Here is a 20,176-nt window from a genome sequence, read left to right as displayed (position 1 = left end):
GTAATTCCGGGAGATCTCCAGGTCCCACCTAGAGGCTGGAAACCCTAATCTGCTTTGCCCGTGTGCATTTCTGTTTAAGGATGGTTAAACATGGGAACGGGGGCTGGATTCCTTCTCCCGCTCCCCTCTGCTGCATCTGAGTCACTCTTCCATAGCCAGAGAGCCACCCGTTGCCCCCTAACCAGGTTGCCAAAGTGACTGAGCGGCTTCTAGGTGGTCTCTTATAACTTCCGAGCACACTGAGTCAATCATCAAAAGACAACAAGCCGCTTAAAGTAGGGGAAAGGTGTAGCAGCCCACTTTCTCCAGGTGTTATCTCAAAGGGGATGATGGATTGCAGAGATACCCCCCCATGTGTTTATTTCTCCAAAGCCCGGTTAATGAAAACCTTCCAGCTCTCCAAATGACTGTTCTTTAAATTGTGTTTGGAATCTGTTACTTATTCTCCAATAGCCCAGGCTGTACAAGCTACTCAACTCTTCCTGATTCTCTCTGGGAAAAGAGAAGAGTCAAACTCTTTAAGCTTTTACTGAATGGATATAAGTAAATCCTGACCGCATCTGTGTGCAGCTTCAATAATTCCAAAGGGGTCCCGGCTCCCTATGTTGTTCTGAAGCAGCAAAAATAAACTGGAGTTTTGTGGCGCTTTAAAGAATAACAAGATTTTATTCCTGGATAGATTTTTGTCGCCTAGCGCCCACTTTGTCGCATGTACGTGGGCTCGAGCCCATGAAAGTTGATGCTGGAATACAATCTTGTTATTCTTTAAGGTGCCATGAGATTCCTGTTTACTTTAATGGACTCTGTTCTAGTGAGTACTTCAACACTGCCAATCCTTGCTATTCATATTATGAATGTATCCTGCCAACCTTGGTTATCAATTAGTTTACACACATGCACAAGCAAGTGGCTTGTTTGATTATGCCTTTAGAAAGCTTAGATTTTTCTCAGTACCTATGTAAAATAGTAGGGTATTTATTTAAGTAATGTTTAAATTAGGTTGAAATGGTGCACTGAAATGGGGAATCTTGGGGGGACCGAGCCCAGAAATATCATTGTGGGAGGCCAACATTATAACTCTTTTAAATTTAATCTTGATATATTCAGCATTGCACCTTTGCACACTTATTAATCCCCTTTCCTATTCCACCCTGTTGGATATTTGGTATTTTAATTTCTTAAAGTTAATCAGCAGAGTATTAAAGAGTCAGAGTCCATGGTGTGTTTTAAAATATAAAAAGTTTACTACAACCTAACATGGGAAAAGGTATATGGGATGGAAAATAACAAAAAGCTATATTTCTACATCCTCACTGCTAGACAGAACATCTTAGGTCTAACTTACATTGCAGAAGTCTAATGGAGACTATATCCTCATGGAGTCAGGACGAGACTGGAGCTTCTTCTTGCTCAGGACAAAGAGTCATAAAATGCTAAATACTAGCCACTCTATTCTCCAATCAGAACAACAAACTAGATCTGAAGTTGGCGGGCTTTCTAGCTTTCTAAGCACATTGGTTATAAAACAAACATGTGATTTAGTAAACAGTATTAACCCAGTAAATACTGAAATAGAAGTGTTTAAATTTGTAACATCCAACACACCCTCATCTAGTTAGGGTTGCCAGCTCCAGGTTGGGAAATACCTGGAAATTTTGGGGGTGGAGCCTATGGGAGGACAGGGTTTGAGGAGGGGAGGGGCTTCAGTGGGGTATAATGCCATAGAGTCCATCTTCCAAAGTGGCCATTTTCTCCAGCTGAATTGATCTCTGACACATGGACATCAGTTGTAATTCCAGGAGCTCTCCAGCCACCACCTGGAGGTTGGCAACCCTAAGTTACATGCAGCTGCTGATGAATTCTTCTTCTTTGTCCTCTATGGAGTGCTCAGACTGAGGCCCAGACAATTGTATCTTAAAAGCACTGAAAGCATTTGAAAATATGTGAATGATTCCCTGAAGTAGACCAGTGGGAGATTGTGGAGATATAGTTCTTGAAATAAAAAATTCTGGCCTCTGGGGGCAGATCCCAGAATGGCTCAAGGAGCAGAGCCCCGTGGTTTTTGTCAGGATTAGACATGAATGCCTTTGTGGACGGGGGATAGGGTTGCCCACTTCTGCTTTGGAAATTCTCGGAGGTTTAGGATAGAGCTTGGGGGTGGTGGGGTTTGAGGAGGGAAGGGACTTCAGTAGGATGTGATGCCATGGGGTGCACCCTCTGAAGCATCCTTTCCTCCAGGGGAACTGATCTCTGAAGTCTGGAGATCACTGTAATTCCAGGAGATCTCCAGGCACAACCTGAAGGGTGGTGATCCTAGTGGAGGCCAATGCCAAACCAATATATATCTATAGCCAGACTGTTTCATTCATGGCTGGTTACCAAGCCTAGATGGAGAAAATGTATAGTATCCTACGGCCATTACTTTGCTTCCCAAAACCATTGGATAAGAACATAGGTAGATCAGGCGAATTGCATTAGTATGGCAGCAATATCCTGGCAAAATAAAGGGAGGGAGCCTATCTTGTTTTACAGAACCAAAGACTTGCAAAACAAAAATCGCATTCTGAAGATGATCTCTTTCAACCCCCTGCTTAGTTGCCTACATTTTACCAGGCAGAAGGCCTTGCATGTTTGCTGATTCAGTGAAATGACTTCAAATTTAAAATTGCCCATAGGCTAGCATTTAAGTAGAGAAAGAGAATGGTGGGACCTTCAAGTGATAACTCACCATAGTTACCCAAGATTTGGCAACTGGTCCATGATTCTCACCATCCCAGCTACCATCCTGGTTTTCTGAACTCCTTGATCCATTCAACTTTGCCTATTTATGTGTCTGTTCTTACCTCTTTCAGATATGGAATGTGCAGATGTGCCTTTGTTAACTCCGAGCAGCAAAGAGATGATGTCACAGGCGTTAAAAGCCACCTTCAGCGGCTTCACAAAAGAACAGCAACGCTTGGGAATTCCCAAAGGTATTTTATACACCAATCTGTAACGCTGCATACAAGGAAGCCACAAATGGGGTATTTTGGTTGAATGTGTTCTAGCAATTTCGAAACCACTGTTTCAACAACTTTGCGGGCATCATTTGTGAAATGGAGGACTCGTAGCTCAGTGGGAAGGCGCTTATTTTGCATGCAGGTTCAATAGAGATGCTGGCAGTCAGAGTAGGCAATACTGAACTAGATAGACCAGTGGTCTTAGTTGATGTAAAGGAATGTCATATGTTCAGTTACAGAACTTGACTTACAGGGAGCAAAGAGATAGAGATGCAGCACTAATAGGGCAATTGCTCTGGAGTGCGCCTTCTGTTATAAAGGAAAAGATCTCTTTGTTCCATCTCACCTGTTAGACTACATCCTACTTTGACCAACAACCATCCTTAGTAGTAAGGACCTCTACAGTGCTTTAAAAAACCTGTTCTGGATTGGGCTTTTTCATGGCCATCAAGAAAGACCTTCCATGTACTTTTCAATATGGTGCATGCATATATTGTTAAGAATGTGTTCCTAACTGTGGAGAGATGAGCAACTGGTAAGAGTGCAGGGATTGCCTCACAGTGTTGTGCCAAAGGCTTGTTTAACCCAGCATTCAGTCTCCAAGAGTGGTTAGTCAGACGTTCTGGGAGAGGGAGAAATTGTGATAGCCCCTGATAGTGGTACCAAGCATCCCTATGAACATGGCGATTCTACTTCTAGCAACCCCGGCTCATATCTGGCAACAGACTGATTCTCCGTGAAATGTATCGAGTTGTTTTAATGGCTTCTTATGCTGGTAAAGTGCAGGATTAAAGACAGGATGTGGTCTACAGGTGTGGGGTGGGTTTGTGTGTCACATCTTCTCTTTGTAAATGTTGGCGGAGGAGAGAGAATGGTTTACAGGTAAGAAAGACGTGGGACCTCTGAGTTTAATTTAACACGGGCCATCTTCAGTTCCCTTCATGCATGCTGTGACCTCATCAGACTCCACGACTTTCAGTCTCACCTCTGTGCTGGTCTCTCCCACCCCCACCTTTCTGCCCCCGAACTTCCCTGATTCATCCAATGCCGCCTCTCCAATTGATGTTTCTACGTGGATGCCTCCTCTGTCTCAAATGCAATGTTCCCTCTAGGCTGCGGAGTCTTGTGAGCAAAAATTCTACTTCGTGAGCTACTAGCATTAAAGTTGTGAGCAAGTGATTTAGCTACTGCATAAATCAGTTTGCTCTGAAGCTGTCCTTCCTGAGCTAAGACAAAAATGCATGAGCCGGAGGCTAAAAAATGGTGAGCTAGCTCACACTAACTCAGCTTAGAGGGAACACTAGCGTGGATCCTGTCTCTTCACTGAGCCAAGTTTAAAGCCATTAAAGGAAGAACCATTTAAGATGGAGAAAGGCTCCTTAGGCTGAAGGAAGGTGTTTTCAGCCTATGAATGCATACTTTCCAACAGGTCCAAGACTGAATCTTTTCAGTCTATCTTTTAATGTGTTCTTCTCACTGTATACTTTCTATACTGAAGGATGTCATCATCTGCTCCATAGGACAGGAACAAAGCCTTGGCTTTACCTTTCTCTCTTCTCTCTCTCTTGCTTCTCCTATCACCAATCATGTTTCCCGCCCCCTCATACAACACTGCAAAATCACAGCTCTATCTTTCTGCCCATCTCTGCAAAAATATATATATATATATATATATGGTTCATGCTCAAATGACCTCTCACCTGGGATAGTGCAGCCTCATTCTACTGTCACACTCCGTCCATGCTGCTCCCATCCATCAAAGCAATCATTTTCTCGCCGTGTGAAATCCCAACACTGCCTTCCTTCCAGCACCAACTCTTCGTCCTTATTTTCAAAGCCCTCCAAGGCCTTGTCCCCCTTCACCCCTGCTCTCACACCCCATACTGCTCTGGTCAAGGCCTTGATGCTCCCACCACCCTTGGCCATTTAAAGGTCTCCTGCCCCCTCAAATGACCCCCACCCATTCTCCCTTGCTGCTTCCCGATTCCTGGCATTGCCTCCCAGAACACCCACCCAGCTGCTCCTCTTTCACTGGTGTTGTGGTTAAGTTTGCGGACTCTAATCTGGGAGAACCGGGTTTGATTCCCCACTCCTCCACTTGCACCTGCTGATGTGACCTTGGGTCAGTCACAAGCTCTGGCACAGCTGTCCTTGAAAAAGAGCAGTCTGTGTCAGAGTTCTCTCAGCCCCACCCACCTCACAGGGTGTCTTTTGTGGGGAGGGGAAGGGAAAGGAGTTTTTAAGCCGCTCTGAGACTCCAAGTGAAGGGCAGGGTATAAATCCAACCTCCTCCTCCTCCTCCTCTTCTTCTTCTTCTTCTTCTTCTTCTTCTTCTTCTTCTTCTTCTTCTTCCTCTTCCTCTTCCTCTTCCTCTTCTTCTTCTTCTTCGTCCCTCCCTTCTCCTACAACTTAGATCCACCCCATGGCAGCTGGAATGAATGCATATTCTTCCCCTCTTTGCTGCTGCCTCCATCTCCCTCTGCTCCCTTTGGCATCTGCTTTATTTCAGATTTTACGGTGTAACCTTGGGGGGGGGGAGTGGGGATTTCTTCTGCCCGGCAAAATGCACACATGGGGTAACAGATCATTTTGTCCAGCCTTGTCAAGGGGGATTCTGTGGAACTCAATGGGAAAGGCAATGGCTACCTTTTAAATTCTGTGTTCTGTGCTTCCTTGGTGCAGATCCTCAGCAATGGACAGAGACTCACGTACGGGACTGGGTGATGTGGGCAGTGAACGAGTTCAGCCTGAAGGGCGTGGACTTCCAGAAGTTCTGTATGAACGGAGCTGCCTTGTGTGGGCTGGGCAAGGACTGCTTCATTGAACTAGCACCAGACTTTGTAGGAGATATTCTCTGGGAACATCTGGAGATCCTGCAGAAAGGTAATTTATGATGTCTAGGCTACAAAAAAAGTTGTTTGCATGTCTGGTATTCAGAGCTTAGCTCTGTACACCTCCCTTCCAAATCACCTGGCAATTAACTTGAGAGCTGTTGCAATGCTGGGAATCTCTCGTGGTTTGATTCAGCAGCCTGTCATGTGGCTGCAGAACAGGTGATGTGGATCAGGGCCCTGGCAAGGGTATGTGCATAACTCTTCCCCAGAGATCATCTAAGTTAGAAGCGGAAGTCATAATGAGTACCCAGAAGCATCAATCAAAAAGACCTAACTATGATAATATTGGGGCGGGGGTTCTTACTGGGTTGATGGTGCATATGCATCTGTGGTACCACATTTAGCAACTGCTGTTTTGTGTGGATGCGCTGGAAGCATTTTGATGTGCGAGAACGTGGATGTCACTTGAGTTTCCTTTCACAAAAAGGATGAGAAGACTTCAGCTATTCCTGAGTCACACTGACGAATTTTGAGAAACAGAGCCAAACTCAAGTCCAGACAATTACATGAGGACACGCCAAACGAACTGTAAACAGAGTCTGTCCGCTGAGGTGTTCGCTAACCCTTTTGTAGGCTACTGTAGTATGTGAAGACAGAGCCTTATTATGCTGTTTGGAGGGGCAGAAAAGGGAGGAAGCCATTTTGTTCCTTCCCAGAAAGCCACTGTCAGGCATATACTATTTTACCGCCACCTGTGGCTTTCTGAAGGTAAACACGTTCAGCTGTGGGAAGCCAGCTTGCTTCTGCTTGGCTGGCAGTGGTATACATGGGGTGTTTCAAACATTTCTTTCTCATCGGTATTGGCGACTGATTTTTAGCCAAAGGAAAAACGATATGCCTAGGACATTGGGACTGCGATTCCATGGGCACCTGAATGTTCAGTGTGTATACTTGAGCGCTGAATCAGTAGTCTGGGTACCATTTTATGAAAGTGGTGAAAAGTGCCATTAAGTCACAGCTGATTTCTGGTGACCCCTCAAGGGGCTTTCAAGGCAAGGGAGGAACAGAGGTTGTTGGCTATTGCCTGCCTCTGCATAGCGACCCTGGACTTCCTTGGTGGTCTCCAGGACGATAGCTGCTTAGATTCTGAGATCTGACAAGATTGGGCTAGCCTGGACCATCCAGGTCAGGGTTTCATTTGGTACAGAGCTCAAAAGCCCCCAGGGTCTTGACCCAGCATGCATCATTGACTTCCACAACCAAAGGAATCCCTCCAGCCACCAGAAACTCAGGGAACCAGCTGCTTTTGCTGCCTGCCTGGGCCTGTGATGCAAGTTAGGCCCTAGCTAAGGAGCCATTGGGATGCTCTTGGCCCAAGTATTGCCTATGGCGGTGAATGCCCATAGAACAACCTCAGCCATTCTGAGATTCTTTTTGTAAGAAAAGGGACTTCCTATATACCTGCAGCAAGCAAGGTTTTTTAGGGGAAGGTGATTGCCCAACTAATGTATGGCTCCCAGCTTCGTCTTTACAAAGATCTTTACCCTTTGGAAGCAGTGCAATCCCAAGTTTTTGCAATCAATATTCAGAGTCCCTTGATGTATACCAAACGCGCTCCTCAAGGTGGAGGCAGGGATGGTTTCACTCGAGGCACACGTGTGGGTTCAAATAACCACATACTGGTTAAAATTAAACGGTAACTCCCAGGGACTTACCCCTCTTAATCCTAGAGATAACCATCGCTCATATTGGCTGAGAACTGCGAAAGAAAAAGTGCAAGAGTACGGTTTCGCCCCTTCAGCCTTGTTACATCTAGGCTTTCAGAAAGCCAAAGAAATACTTAAGCAATGGACCTGGCCCTTCAGTCTGACGGCATCCTACTTGCTTGCAGCGGCTTGCAGCGGCATCCTACAGTAACATACCTTTCCAAAAACCCTTCCTTGCCGACAGATTATATAACAGTACTTGAAGTCCCTAAATACTGAAGAATATTTACTTTGGCATGCTTCAATGCTCTGCCCTCAGCCTTTCTGGAAGGCAGGTACCTCTGTATTCCTCATACACAATGGGTGTGTCCCTGCCAAATGGGAAAGGTTGTGACTGTAATAGCATATATTATTGCACTGCTCCTACTTATAGTGGCATTCGCTTACAATATACCATGCCAGTGTTAGTAAACTCCGCAGGAAGATCAGAGCAGTTCTACATCTCCCTGCTTCTTTCCGATCTTTCTTCAGAAATCACTCGCAGAGTCACAGAATTTTGTATGAGGGTGTGCAGCCTACATAAGCAGATTGTTATGTCCTTAAATAAGGGTGGACTATTTATTTATTTATTTCAGTTTATATCCCACCATCCCTGCAAAGCAGGCTCAAGGCGGGTTCTAACCTATAAATAATCTGCTCAGTGCAGATTTACGTCATAAAAACAGAATAACAAAATACAATTAAAAAATAAATACAACACTCATACTTTAATAATACCTCAACAGACACAGAAGAGCAACTCACTGGGGGGGAGGCGGGGGGAGGACAGATTGAACTGGATACCCGCTGCCTCAGCTGAGGGCCTGGCGCAAGAGCTCCATCTTACAGGCCCTGCGGAACTGTAAAAGCTCTCGCAGGGCCCTAGTTTCTGACGGGAGCTCATTCCACCAGGCAGGGGCCAGAGCCGAAAAAACCCTGGCCCTAGTTGAGGCAAGTCGGATATCCCTAGGGCCAGGGACCGTCAGCAGATGTTGATTCGAAGATCACAGTGCCCTCCTGGGGCTCACATGGGGAGAGGCGGTCTTGAAGATATAATGACACCTTTAAATTTATTTGCTGATCCTAGTATTGTACGTGGCAAGGTTTTAAGCTGATTTTGTATCGAACTAAACTGAACTGAGCTAGGATGCTCTTGGAAGTTTCCCGTGGAGATGCTACTTCCTGGTTTCAGCGGAAGCCCCTTTCTCCTCCTGCAACTTTCCTTCCTGTATTTCCTTCGTGGAGAGGTCAGTTGGAAACAAAATGGCTGCAGCTTTTATTTCTGCTGAAGTCAGGTTCATTCAAAGTACCTAAATGTTGGCTTCTCCGAGGGACTACAGAAAGGGAAATAAACACACACAGACACACACACACATCGACAAAGCCAAGTCTTGTGTGAACGGAGAAAGCTGGAATCTCTGTGTCCTGCTCCTCCCCCTCCCCAATCATGAGGTCTGCCAAAGTGCAGCGTGGATGACCACAGGGAAGGGGTGGGGATCGGGTTGCATTCAGCAGCTATCCACTAAGGTTTGCAGTCAAACGGAGGGCATGGCTGACAGCCGGGAAGCGGGATTTATTTTGGGAAGAAATTTTTTTTCAAAGAAAAGTTGAAAATAGCCAGATACGTGAAGGTGATGAGCCCCTCCCCTCCCTCTGCTGCCATTTTTGTCCCTGTTAACCTAGCCTGTGGTGAGCTGAGTCACTTCTGACCAAAATATTTTGCATTAGCTGAAAGGGACGGGGATGAAACTATGTATTGTTGGGCTTTTGGTTTCTGTACAAAATGGCACTTACGCTACGGAAAGGTCCTTCTCGTTGAATTTGAACAAGCAGATTTTAAGGGTCCCTGTGACAAACTTGGGAAATGAGGATTTAGGAGCCCTGCTGAATTAGTCGCCCTGCCCCAGGTGGGCTAGACTAGCCTGGTCTCATCAGATCTAGGAAGCAAAGTACATGGTTGGGAGATCACCAAGGAAGAACAGAGTTGATACACAGAGGCAGGCAATGGCAAACCACCTCTGTTTGTCTTTTGCCTCAGAACCTCACAAGATGGCCATAAGTTGGTGGTGACTTGAGGGCACTTTCCACCACCACCATATGTAGCTTTCCTGCTGTTCCTGAGGGCCAAACTTGGGTGTCCATGGATCATTCGCAGGGATGCCATATTGCCTCGTTGGGCCCTTACTGCTGTCCACACAAAAAGCATATTTGTGTTTTGAAGTGACCCTGAGTCATGAGGGTGAAGTCACCTGACTTGTACGTAGCAGTCCCTCAGTCTGCCTGCCTCCAGAGTTTGTTCTGAGAACAGAGGAGGAAAATGGTGAAGTACCTTGCGCTCTGAAAAGCACCGTAAGGGTATTATCATATAACGAGCCCTTTCGTTTCTTTCTTCCGTTGGCACAGAGGAGGCAAAGCCATACCCAACGAACGGCATGAACCCCGCCTATCCAGAATCCCGCTACACATCAGATTACTTCATTAGTAAGTCTACATTTGTTTTCCTTTAGACCCGTTGGCAGAGTTTAATGCCCAGCCGGTTGAAGGCAAGATATGTTTTGCATCTGGACAGAACGCTGGAAACTAGAGAGCCATGCAGTCTGTCCACAGGGACCGAATGTTGGAATGTGAACTTGGGGCTTGCGAAGCTTGGCTCCAAGTGCTATCTGAAAACTTTACTCCCATTCAGGGCAAACATGCTCACGGTCAGGAAGCATTTGTAGTTGTATTGTAGAGTTGCCACATTAATAGCAGGCCTCCCACTTGAAATTTGTAAGTGGCTACGTGACCCACAGGGGGTCAGCCATAACTTGAGAACTGGACATCGGCCATGAATTCCTGAATGCCTTTGGCGAGCTCTCACCCTTCTGTACAAAGAGAACAAACCATTTCTCGGGTTGTCACCCACCCAACTAAAGGAATAATGATTGATCACATTGTATGGCTTTTAGCTGACCCTTGATTCCTGTGCAATCTTTTGCCAGTTCAATAAAATGACTGTTTTAAAGAAAAAGACATCATCTTAGATGATGCATGTATATGCTGAATTAGGCACCAAAGGGGCATTCCCTCCTATTTCCTATTGAAGGATGGGAATGCCACTTCTAAGAGGCATCTCGGTGACTTTATTTATTTATATCCCACTTCCCTCCCCAATTGGGACTCAAAGCAGCTTAGAACATCATTCTCCCTTTGTCCATTTTCTCACAACAGCCCTGTGAGGTAGGCTAGGGTGAGAGTTTGTGACAGGCCCAAGGACACCTGGTGAGCTTCCATGGTCAAAGTGGGGATTTGAACCCAGGTCTCCCTAGGATCCTAATCAAACACTGTAGCCACTACACCATGCTGTAATTGATCATTATTTTAAAACAGTGGTGTTAAAAATAATGAACCTCCTTGAACACGGGGAAGAGGTGGGATATAAATATATAATAAATGAATGTGTTGCCCAGTTAACTAGAAGTCACCACTGTAGTTTACTAAAATGCTTTTAATAAATGAATTAAACTAGGTGGATCAAAACATTTTCCTCATGGGATTACTTCACAGTGTAAAGGGACAAAACTGTGAAATCCTTAAGAGGGGCTAATAAATATAGAATAGAAAGGGGGGCATTGAAGCTGAAGTTCTTTTGGCATGGTCAGATATCATGGACTCAGTGGAATATTTGAGGTTTGTAGCATTCCTCCCCCACCCCGGTCAAAATTCAACAAAGAGATGACAGTTAGGGTTGGGGCCTAGGCACATTGACCAGTGAAGTGTTGCTCCTTCTGGTCATAATAATCAGGGCTTTTTTTGGGGGGGGGGGACATGCCGGAACAGAGTTCCGGAACCTCTACAACAATTTTTTTAAAAAAAATGTTTAAAAGTTCATGAGTTTTCAGTATACGAACTGAAAATTTCATTTGTTTCTTGAGAGTACCGGCACCTTCTTTCCCCACTCAAAAAAAAGCCGTGATAATAATCTTTCCTGAGACAAGGGCAGCCCTGCATCAGCTGCTCTGACCTTTCTGAGTACATCCCCTGAGGAACCTTCTCCATAGTAACTGCTTCCTTCTCCCCCATTTTGGTCCGTTCTCAGTTGGTCCTTTAATTTGTACCGTTCATTCTGCTTGCAGGTTATGGTATTGAGCATGCTCAGTGTGTTCCTCCCTCAGAGTTCTCAGAGCCCAGTTTCATCACAGAGTCTTACCAGACCCTCCATCCAATCAGTTCAGAAGAGCTCCTGTCCCTCAAATATGAGAATGACTACCCGTCCGTCCTCCTCCGGGACCCAGTGCAGATGGACGCCTTGCAGACAGACTACTTCACAATCAAGCAGGAAGTTGTAACTCCAGACAACATGTGCATGGGGCGCGCCAGCCGAGGTAAGGTTTAAAAACATGTCCTATTTCCGAGTCTCCCATTTAAACGTTACCCATAGTTGTGTGTTTCTGGCCATCCTGTGGCTGCACCCAAGACACTCCAGGTGATTTTGTTTTATTTATGCGTTTTGTTTAATGCAGTTGTACCCTACTTTCCTCCCCAGTGGGGACCCAAAGTGGTTTGCATCGGTCTCCGTACCTTCATTTTACCCTCACAACAACCCTGTGAGGTAGGTTAGGCTGAGAGATTGTGACTGGCCCAAGGTCACTCAGTGAGCTTCCATGGAACAAGATTTGAACCTGGGTCTCCCAGATACTAATCCAGCACTCTTAGCCACTGCACCACACCAGCTCTCTAGGCCTGCAAGCTCATACCAATGCAGTTAGCATGATGTGGGTGAACGGGTATACTTTACTGGGAGCCGGGTATCCAGGAAGCTCCTGTCTGCATTGCAGTTTCAAGAAGTACCGCAGTGTGTTTTATTTATGCTATTTTAGAAATAAAATGCATTATCTTTTTTCTTGTGCAATTGCATGGGAGAAATGGAGTACACGTGCACATGGGGGGAGGTTAGGGAATGTGCCCAGAGAAGTGATGCCTGGACCCTAGATCTCTTCTTCCTCAGCCTAATGAGGCAGCCATTGTGGCACATAACTAGTCTCTCTGCCCTGACCAGGTGTGCCCAAATTGCAGGAGTCGCTGGGAGCAGCGGTTGAATCACTTCCAGGAAGCAAGGGTGCCCCTTATGCATTCTGAGGTGGCATCGTAGAGGACTGTACCACGTGCCCCTCCCCCCCCACTATGACCAACACATTGGTCCTAAGAGAGAAGGCCAGTGCGGTTGATTGCACTCCAATTTCTCCTGGCATTGGTATAGTGGAAAGTTCAGTAAAGTCCCAGCTGACTTACGGTGACCCCGTAGGGCTTTCAAAGCTAGAGACAAACAGAGGTGGTTTGCCATTGCCTGCTTCTGCAGGGCAACCCGGGACTTCTTTGGTGTTCTCCCATTTTATACCACCCTGATCAGCTAAGCCCTGTCCTCTGGTACATGTCATCAGGTTCTACCCTCTAAGCTAAAAAAGAAAAAGAAAAAAAGCCCTCACCCAAATGCCCTTAAAGAGTCAAAACCTGCTCCCAGTTCTACAGACTGACCATTTAAAAATAGCAGATTTGCAACCTTGTGCACCACACCTCTGAAATCAGGAAGCAGGCCTTTCGGGGACATAAACCTTACTTCCAGGCAGGCTTGGGGTCCCCTCCTTTTAAAGCCAAAAGTGGCTATTTGTTTTTAGGGACTGGCTCCGGGGGAACAATGAAAGCTTTGGAAAAAAATCGGTCTCCAGGGTGTCAGTCGGTTAAGGGATCAAAGCGTACCGGCATCTCCTCCGGGATGCTGTTACAGCATTGGCCCATTTAACCCAAAATCATCTCATCTGATATCCTTCCTGGTGTCAGGCAGAATGATGCCTTTCCCAGATTTGCTCAATGTGTGATCTTTTAACAGGAGTTGCTGGGGGCTGACGCTGGGACTTCCCGTATGCAAAATGTGTGTTCCACCGTAAGGACATAGGCTTTCTTTTTTACATTCCCTGGGGGCACTTCTCGTCTCACATGAGCAAGACTTAAAAATCCAGCTCTCTAGCCTTTGAAGAGGCTGCTTCAGACATGCTCACCCGCCCCCACCTATATTCTCCAGGGAGCTGTTAAATCCGAAGACAGCAAATGTGCCAGTTAAACTCCCTCCCCGTTCCCTTCTGGAGGCGAGCCTCTCTGGACTTGGGCTGCCAGCATCTCTGCTGGTGGAAATTTCTCTAGGAGGTCTTACACAATCCAAGCAGCTGTTTACAGCCCAGCTTGGGAAATTAGTGAACTTGAATGATCCTATTACGCTCTTAAGTTGTCAGTAAAGAAGCAAATGGTTGAGCAACAGCCTGACTGAGGAATTTTGGAAAGTGCAGTGCAAGTGTTTTTTGGTTTTTTTAATCCTGCTTGAAGCTCTGTGCTTAAAGAGGGAGTCCTCATGAACACAAACTGAATCAGACCCTTGGACCATTAAGGTCAGTATCTTCAGGGCCCCAGGCGGAAGTCTTTCACGTCACCCGAGCCTTTTCAACGGGAGATGCCTGGGACTGAACCTGGGACTTTTGCATGCCTAGCAAATACTCTGCCACACAGCCATGCCCCCTCCCAATCTTGAGCTGGTAGCAGGGGTCATTTCGTAGAAAAAGAGCTAAGGGAACTCATTAGCATAACTCATTAGCATATGCCACACCCCCTGACATCAGGAGCCCGGCGGTGGACCTGCAAGGCCAGCGGGAATGCGAGGAAGCCCCGCCAAGGCCCTCCCTGGCCCCAGGCAGGCAGGGGTGGGGAGAGGCAGGGAGGAAGCAACTTACCCTCCCTCTTCTCCTGCCTCCTCCTGGCTGAATGAGGGCTGGAAGCGGGGCGACCGGAAGCAGGGGGCGGGGTTTCGTCATGTGCCCCGCCCCCTGCACCTCACCCGGGGGAACTGCGTTCCCCCGCGTTCCCCCCCGAAATGACCTCTGGCTGTTAGAAAACCAGTAAATCTGTTGGGTGTTACAAATTAAAACACTTTTCAGTATTTACTGGGTTAATGATGTTTGTTAAGTCACATGTTTATTTGTATCCAATCTGTTTTAGACAGTTAGAAAGCCCGGCAATTTCAAAGCTAGTTTGTTGTTCTGATTGGAGACCAAAGTGCCAAGTATTAGCATTTTATGGCTTCTCTTCCCGTCTTGTGGTTCTTTGTTCTGAGCAAGAAGAAGAAGCCTTCTCTTCTGCCATTTTCAGTCTAGCTGTAAGGATGTAGGCATATAAGCTCTGTTATTTTATATCCTGTGTACCTTTTCCCTATGCTAGGTTGTAGTAAACTTTTATTCTTTTAAACACACCATGGACTCTGCCTCTTTAATACTCTGCTGATTTACTTTAAAATTAAGAATACCCAACAAAATCTCTGTGCCATGTAGACTGAAGGTGATTCTAGATTAAGGACGGCCCTTAAGGCAGATAAAGGAGTTTACATTTGCTAGCCAGCTGTTAATGTACACTGATATTTCATGCTGATCAGGGAAACTGAACAACAGGGACTAGAAGCATGATCTTTGTAAACCCAAGCAGTAGAGTTCAGATTAAAATGCCCCCCAGTGGTTTCTGTGGAAACCGTGGATGCTAACTGTTCCCATCTCATCCCGCAGGTAAACTCGGTGGCCAGGATTCCTTTGAGAGCATAGAGAGCTACGACAGTTGTGACCGGCTGACACAGTCCTGGAGCAGCCAGTCGTCCTTCCAGAGTCTCCAACGTGTCCCTTCTTATGACAGCTTCGATTCGGAGGACTACCCGGTTGCCCTGCCAAACCACAAGCCCAAGGGCACGTTTAAGGACTATGTGCGAGACCGAGCCGACATGAACAAGGACAAACCTGTCATCCCTGCTGCTGCCCTGGCTGGCTACACAGGTAAATCGCTGGGAGACGTTGGACACTGGAAATCCAGTTTGTTTGGAATTGACAAACATTTATCATTAATAGTGCCATTGACATTGTTATGTATATATGATAGCGGAGAACTGCAAGTCGCTGTTTCTTGCTTATTTTGTTTCTATGTATTTGGCATTCCCTCAGTGGTCCCTCCTACCTGTCCAGTGTTTTTAATGGCTGTTTTTTATGTTTTGTCTACATTTTAGCTCTGGTTTTAATTGTTTTAATGCTTTTCATGGGGATGGTTTTAAAATCCGATTTTTATTGTCTGTGTTTTAATTTGTTAGCTGCCTTGGTGGCCCCTGTGAGGGCAGAAAGGTGGGCTATAAATTTTGCAAATATAAAATTTTTGCAAAATTAGAATCAATAACATAAACCAGTCCAAAGGGGGGAAATCCAGAATTAAGCCATTCTGTACTTTTTATTAGAGTCTACTAAAGCAAACGACATGCAAGCTGCTGAGTTTTTCAGAGCTCTTCATCGTGTTGGATGTCAAAGAACAAAAAACCTGTTGGGGGAGAGATACCCTGAATTATTTTTTTCCTTGCCCCCCCCCCCCTTTTGTTTAACATCCAGCCTTGTGAAGAGTTCTGGAGAACCTGAAAGTTTGTACCCATTTCTCCCTGCTCAGCAGTGTTCTGAGCCCAGATGGTCTCTGGTGTATTTTTAAAAATAGTCGTTCTCTGCAGCTGCTGTGTGGCTGTGGAGAAACCAAAAAACGTGGCTATCTAGTGAATCACAGAACTGGAAGGGGCCATACAGGCCATCTAGTCCAACCCCCCTGCTCAATGGAGGATCAGCCTAGAGCATCCCTGACAAGTGTTTGTCCAGCCACTGCTTAAAGACTGCCAGTGAAGGGGAGCTCACCACTTTCCCAAGTCCCTCAGCCTTTCCTTGTAGGGCTTGGTCTCCAGTCCTCTGATCATCCTCATCACTCTCCTCTGTACCTGCTCCTGTCTAGTTTGGCTCTCAGGAGACTGGATGGGATGGAAGAGCTATTTTTGGGCAGGAACGCACAGGAACGGAGTTCCGGCTGGCTCCCAAGTTGGCCACGCCCAGAAGGAACTCATTAGCATAATAGGCCACACCCAACATCAGAAACTCATTAGGATTGGCTACTTTAGGGGTGTGTGGCCTAACATGCAAAGGAGTTCCTGCTCCAAAAAAAGCCCTGGGTTTTGACCACAAACAAGGTAAACAGAATAAGAAGCAAAAAGTGGGTGTGGCTGGATGACCACACTTCTGGTAACATGGGGGTGTGGCCTAATGGGCTAATGAGCTGTGCTGGCAGGGGTGTGTCCTAAAATGCTAATGAGTTTCTGATGTTGGGTGTGGCCTATTATGCTAATGAGTTCCTGCTGGGCTTTTTCTACAAAAAGAGCCCTGCTTGTACTAGATCTAGAGCAGAGGTCCCCAACCCTTCTGAGTCTGTGGGGACCTTTGGAAGTCTGACACCGTGCGGTGGGTGCAGCTGCAATGTGTCTGCAACCAAACCGCTGCCATGAGAGGTGGAGACAGCCACAAAATGGCTGCCCCGGCTTGCCATCAGTCACACAGTGAAGATCCTTGTGCTGTAGTGGGGGCTGTTGCCAGGTTTTGTTTTTTTTTTAAATCTGCACAGCCAATGAAATCTCCAGTGGCCAATAAGAAGCCTTGCTGGCCAAAAGCCCCACCTGGCCCGGCTTACTTAAAAAAAAAAACACTTGGCAGGCACCAGGAAAGGTGTCGGGGGACCTGCAGTGTAGAGAAATGATACTGGGGTGGTGTGGGGGGAGCCTGCATGCACATGACCTGTACAGGGTCAGTTGTTTTCTTTCAGCTTATCCTGCATCACAAGGCACCAGAACCACCTGCTGGCACAATGTGGCAGAGGTCAGGCAAAAAATTATGGAGCCCAAGGGAAGAGTACCCTCGTTGCTCACCCTGGCTTCATGCCCAATCCTCCCCCAAATCTTCTTGCATACCGTCTCCTCCCAGCCCATGCAGAAACAAACACATGTTTTACCAACAAGGAGTCTGCACTTCTTGTAGCCTTTTCTTTAAAAAAAAGGCAGGTCAAAAGTCTCTTAACTCAGTTCCTTCAGTCTCCCTTCGACTAGATGGCCCTACTAGGGACTCCCGGCAGCATCTCATGTGAGAGAGCTGTGCTGTACCATCTCTACCAGTTTGGTGTAGTGGTTAGGAGCGCGGACTCTAATCTGGGAGAACCGGGTTTGATTCCCCACTCCTCCACTTGCACCTGGCTGGATGACCTTGGCCAAGCCATAGTTCTGATAAGAGCTGTTCTTGAAAAAGACCAGTTTCTGTCAAGAGCTCTCTCAGCCCCACCTACCTCACAGGGTGTCTGTTGTGGGGAGGGGAAGGGAAAGGAGTTTGTAAGCCGCTCTGAGACACCTTTGGGTAGTGAAGGGCGGGGTATAAATCCAATCTCTTCTTCCTCTTCTTCTACCTGCAGGGAGCCCAGGTTCTGCCTCACCCCAAGGATAGGGAAAAGGCCACTTCCCAGCAATGCTCCCTCTAAGCTGTGGAGTCTTGTGAGCAGAAATTCTACTTTGTGAGCTACTGGCATTAAAGTTGTGAGGGAGCAACTTGGCTGCTGCATAAATCAGTTTGCTCTGGAGCCCTCCTTCCTGAGCTAAGACAAAAATGTGTGAGCCGGAGGCTAAAAAACTGTGAGCTAGCTCACACTAATTCAGCTTAGAGGGAACACTGCTTCCCAGATCTATCTGCCTGGAGGGAGCAGGGGATCACTCTTGTGTGGAAGAGCTGCACAATGATGCCTTTCTGGGTGCTGCCCTTCCCATTGGGGAAATTGGAGATCACAAACCTCTGGGACAATCTCCCATTTCCTGGTGTGATGGGCCATGCATCTGTGGTCCAGGGGTGGACATTCTGCCGGAATGGTGGTCTTGGTAGATGCCCTCCCTTGATACCAGCCCTGCCTTATGGTGAAATTGGCAAAAGGTGGAGAAATTTCAGTGGACTTTAATATGAGGTGAAGTGATAGCCCAGGCTAACCCGATCTTGTCAGATCTCGGGAGCTAAGCAGGCTTGGCCCTGGTCAGTATTTGGAAGGGAGACCACCAAGGATTATCGGAGGCAGGCAATGGCAAGCTACCTCTTACCATCTCATGCCTTCAAAACCCTGTGGAGCCACCATAAGTCAGCTGCGACTTGAGGGCAAAAAATCCAAAAGTGATTGCATTTCCCCTCCTTCTCACCAAGCCTTTGGGATGGGGGCAGGTATGAAATCCCTCTCCCATGGTCTGTGGCGGGCTCGCTTGCTTATGCCTCTCATTTAAAGACCCTCTGAGTCGAGGTGCCTGAAACGTGTACTGTGTTAATCTTGAGGTGCTTAATTGAGAAAGAATGAAAACAACACTGTTTTGCCCCGGCTGATGGTTTTCGGCTGGCAGCGGGGGTGTTTTGATAATCCCCAGCCAGGCCCAGCTCTCTGATGGTATCTAGCAACTAGCTGAAAAGGTGATGCTTTTCACCAGCTTGGCTTTTGATGTCTCCCTCACTTGGTGACAAACCAGCGGCTTCTTCAAGCTCTCTTATCTGCCCCCGCATCTTGACCTAATTTAACAAGTTGCCATGGTTGCTCAGAAAGGTTGACGCAACTTTCTTTTGGTCTTATCTGCGGAGCAAGAATGTTCACTGCACAAGGGTTCACAAGGCTTTACAGTGTCTAACCGATTTCCACACTGGGGGCAGTCTGAACAGCTCAGGCAGCTGAAAAGCACACCTCGGATGTCTTATTCAGTTGGAGGGGTGGAGGTGGGGAGATAAAGGACACGATTGCTTTGCTCACTTTGGGGGGGCGGGTTTGAGTATTTGTATGTGTATGTGTGTGCTTGCGAGCCTGGGAGTCATGGTGACTTCTGGTGACCCCTAGTGGGGCTAGGATGTTTCAGAGAAGTGGTTTGATAACCTGCCTCTGCATCCTGGCCCTGGTACTCTTTGGAGATCTCCCTTCCAAGTACTTGTCAGGGTCGGCCCTGCTTAGCTTCCGAGATCTGATGAAACTGGGCTTGCCTGGGCTATCCAGGTCAGGGTGCTTTGTTCACTTTTTGTTTTTGCCATCAAGTCACAGCCGACTGACGGCAACCGCAAAGGCTTTTCAAGGAAAGGAATGAACAGAGGTGGTTTCTGTTATTGCCTGCCTCTGCATAGCAACCCTGGCCTCCCTTCCAAGTACTAACCAGGGCTGACCTTGCTTAGCTTCCGATGTCTGATGAAATCAGGCTGACCTGGGCTGTCCAGGTCAGGATTGTTCACATATATGGGTTTGAAAAACGCCACCTAGCTAGGATTGAATAGGCATTTATACTAATGTCCTTGCCCTGTTCAGATCCTCCTCTGTTTCCATTGATTTGCTTATAAGTTGATGGCCCATCCTTTTGCCTACCTGAGGCCCAAAACAAAGCGTCAGGGCAAAATTCAGACTTCTGTTCGGGGCAAACGAGTTCTTTCTTCTCCTCGGAGTTGCAACCAGCTCATGCCATGTAGTTGGTAGTCAAAGCACGAGAACTGCCGGTTGAGGAGGAAAACAATAGCACCAGGATAGAAAGTGAAGCTGTTTGGGGAAACCGACACACGATGAAGAAGCCCAGTGCTCCTTCTTGGTGTGACCCTTATAAGTTGGAGGATAGTAGCAATTAACCCAAAGCATCCAACTTTAGGAAGGAACCTTTTCATTGTCTTCCCCTACAAACAAGTCCCATATGACAAGT

The 20,176-nt window shown here is 46.8% G+C and overlaps 1 protein-coding gene across 1 annotated transcript in view; it reads left to right on the top strand.

Moving 5' to 3' along the window:
- Positions 1-2,852: 2,852 nt before the first annotated feature.
- The window catches only part of ETS1 (v-ets avian erythroblastosis virus E26 oncogene homolog 1), a gene marked incomplete at its 5' end in the record, with an annotated part of 29,515 nt that continues 12,191 nt past the window's right edge, over positions 2,853-20,176 (top strand). The window contains 5 exons of the mRNA XM_015411995.1: positions 2,853-2,972; positions 5,682-5,882; positions 9,982-10,059; positions 11,694-11,942; positions 15,159-15,419. Of these exons, the coding sequence (XP_015267481.1) occupies positions 2,853-2,972; positions 5,682-5,882; positions 9,982-10,059; positions 11,694-11,942; positions 15,159-15,419 (909 nt within the window). The remainder of the gene's footprint in view (positions 2,973-5,681; positions 5,883-9,981; positions 10,060-11,693; positions 11,943-15,158; positions 15,420-20,176) is intronic.

The sequence above is a fragment of the Gekko japonicus genome, unplaced genomic scaffold, assembly GCF_001447785.1.
Source record: "Gekko japonicus isolate JY-2015 unplaced genomic scaffold, Gekko_japonicus_V1.1 scaffold756, whole genome shotgun sequence".
Lineage (NCBI taxonomy): Eukaryota > Metazoa > Chordata > Lepidosauria > Squamata > Gekkonidae > Gekko > Gekko japonicus.
The sequence above is the reverse complement of the archived record's forward strand: the minus strand, read 5'-3'. Positions and strand labels throughout refer to the sequence as shown.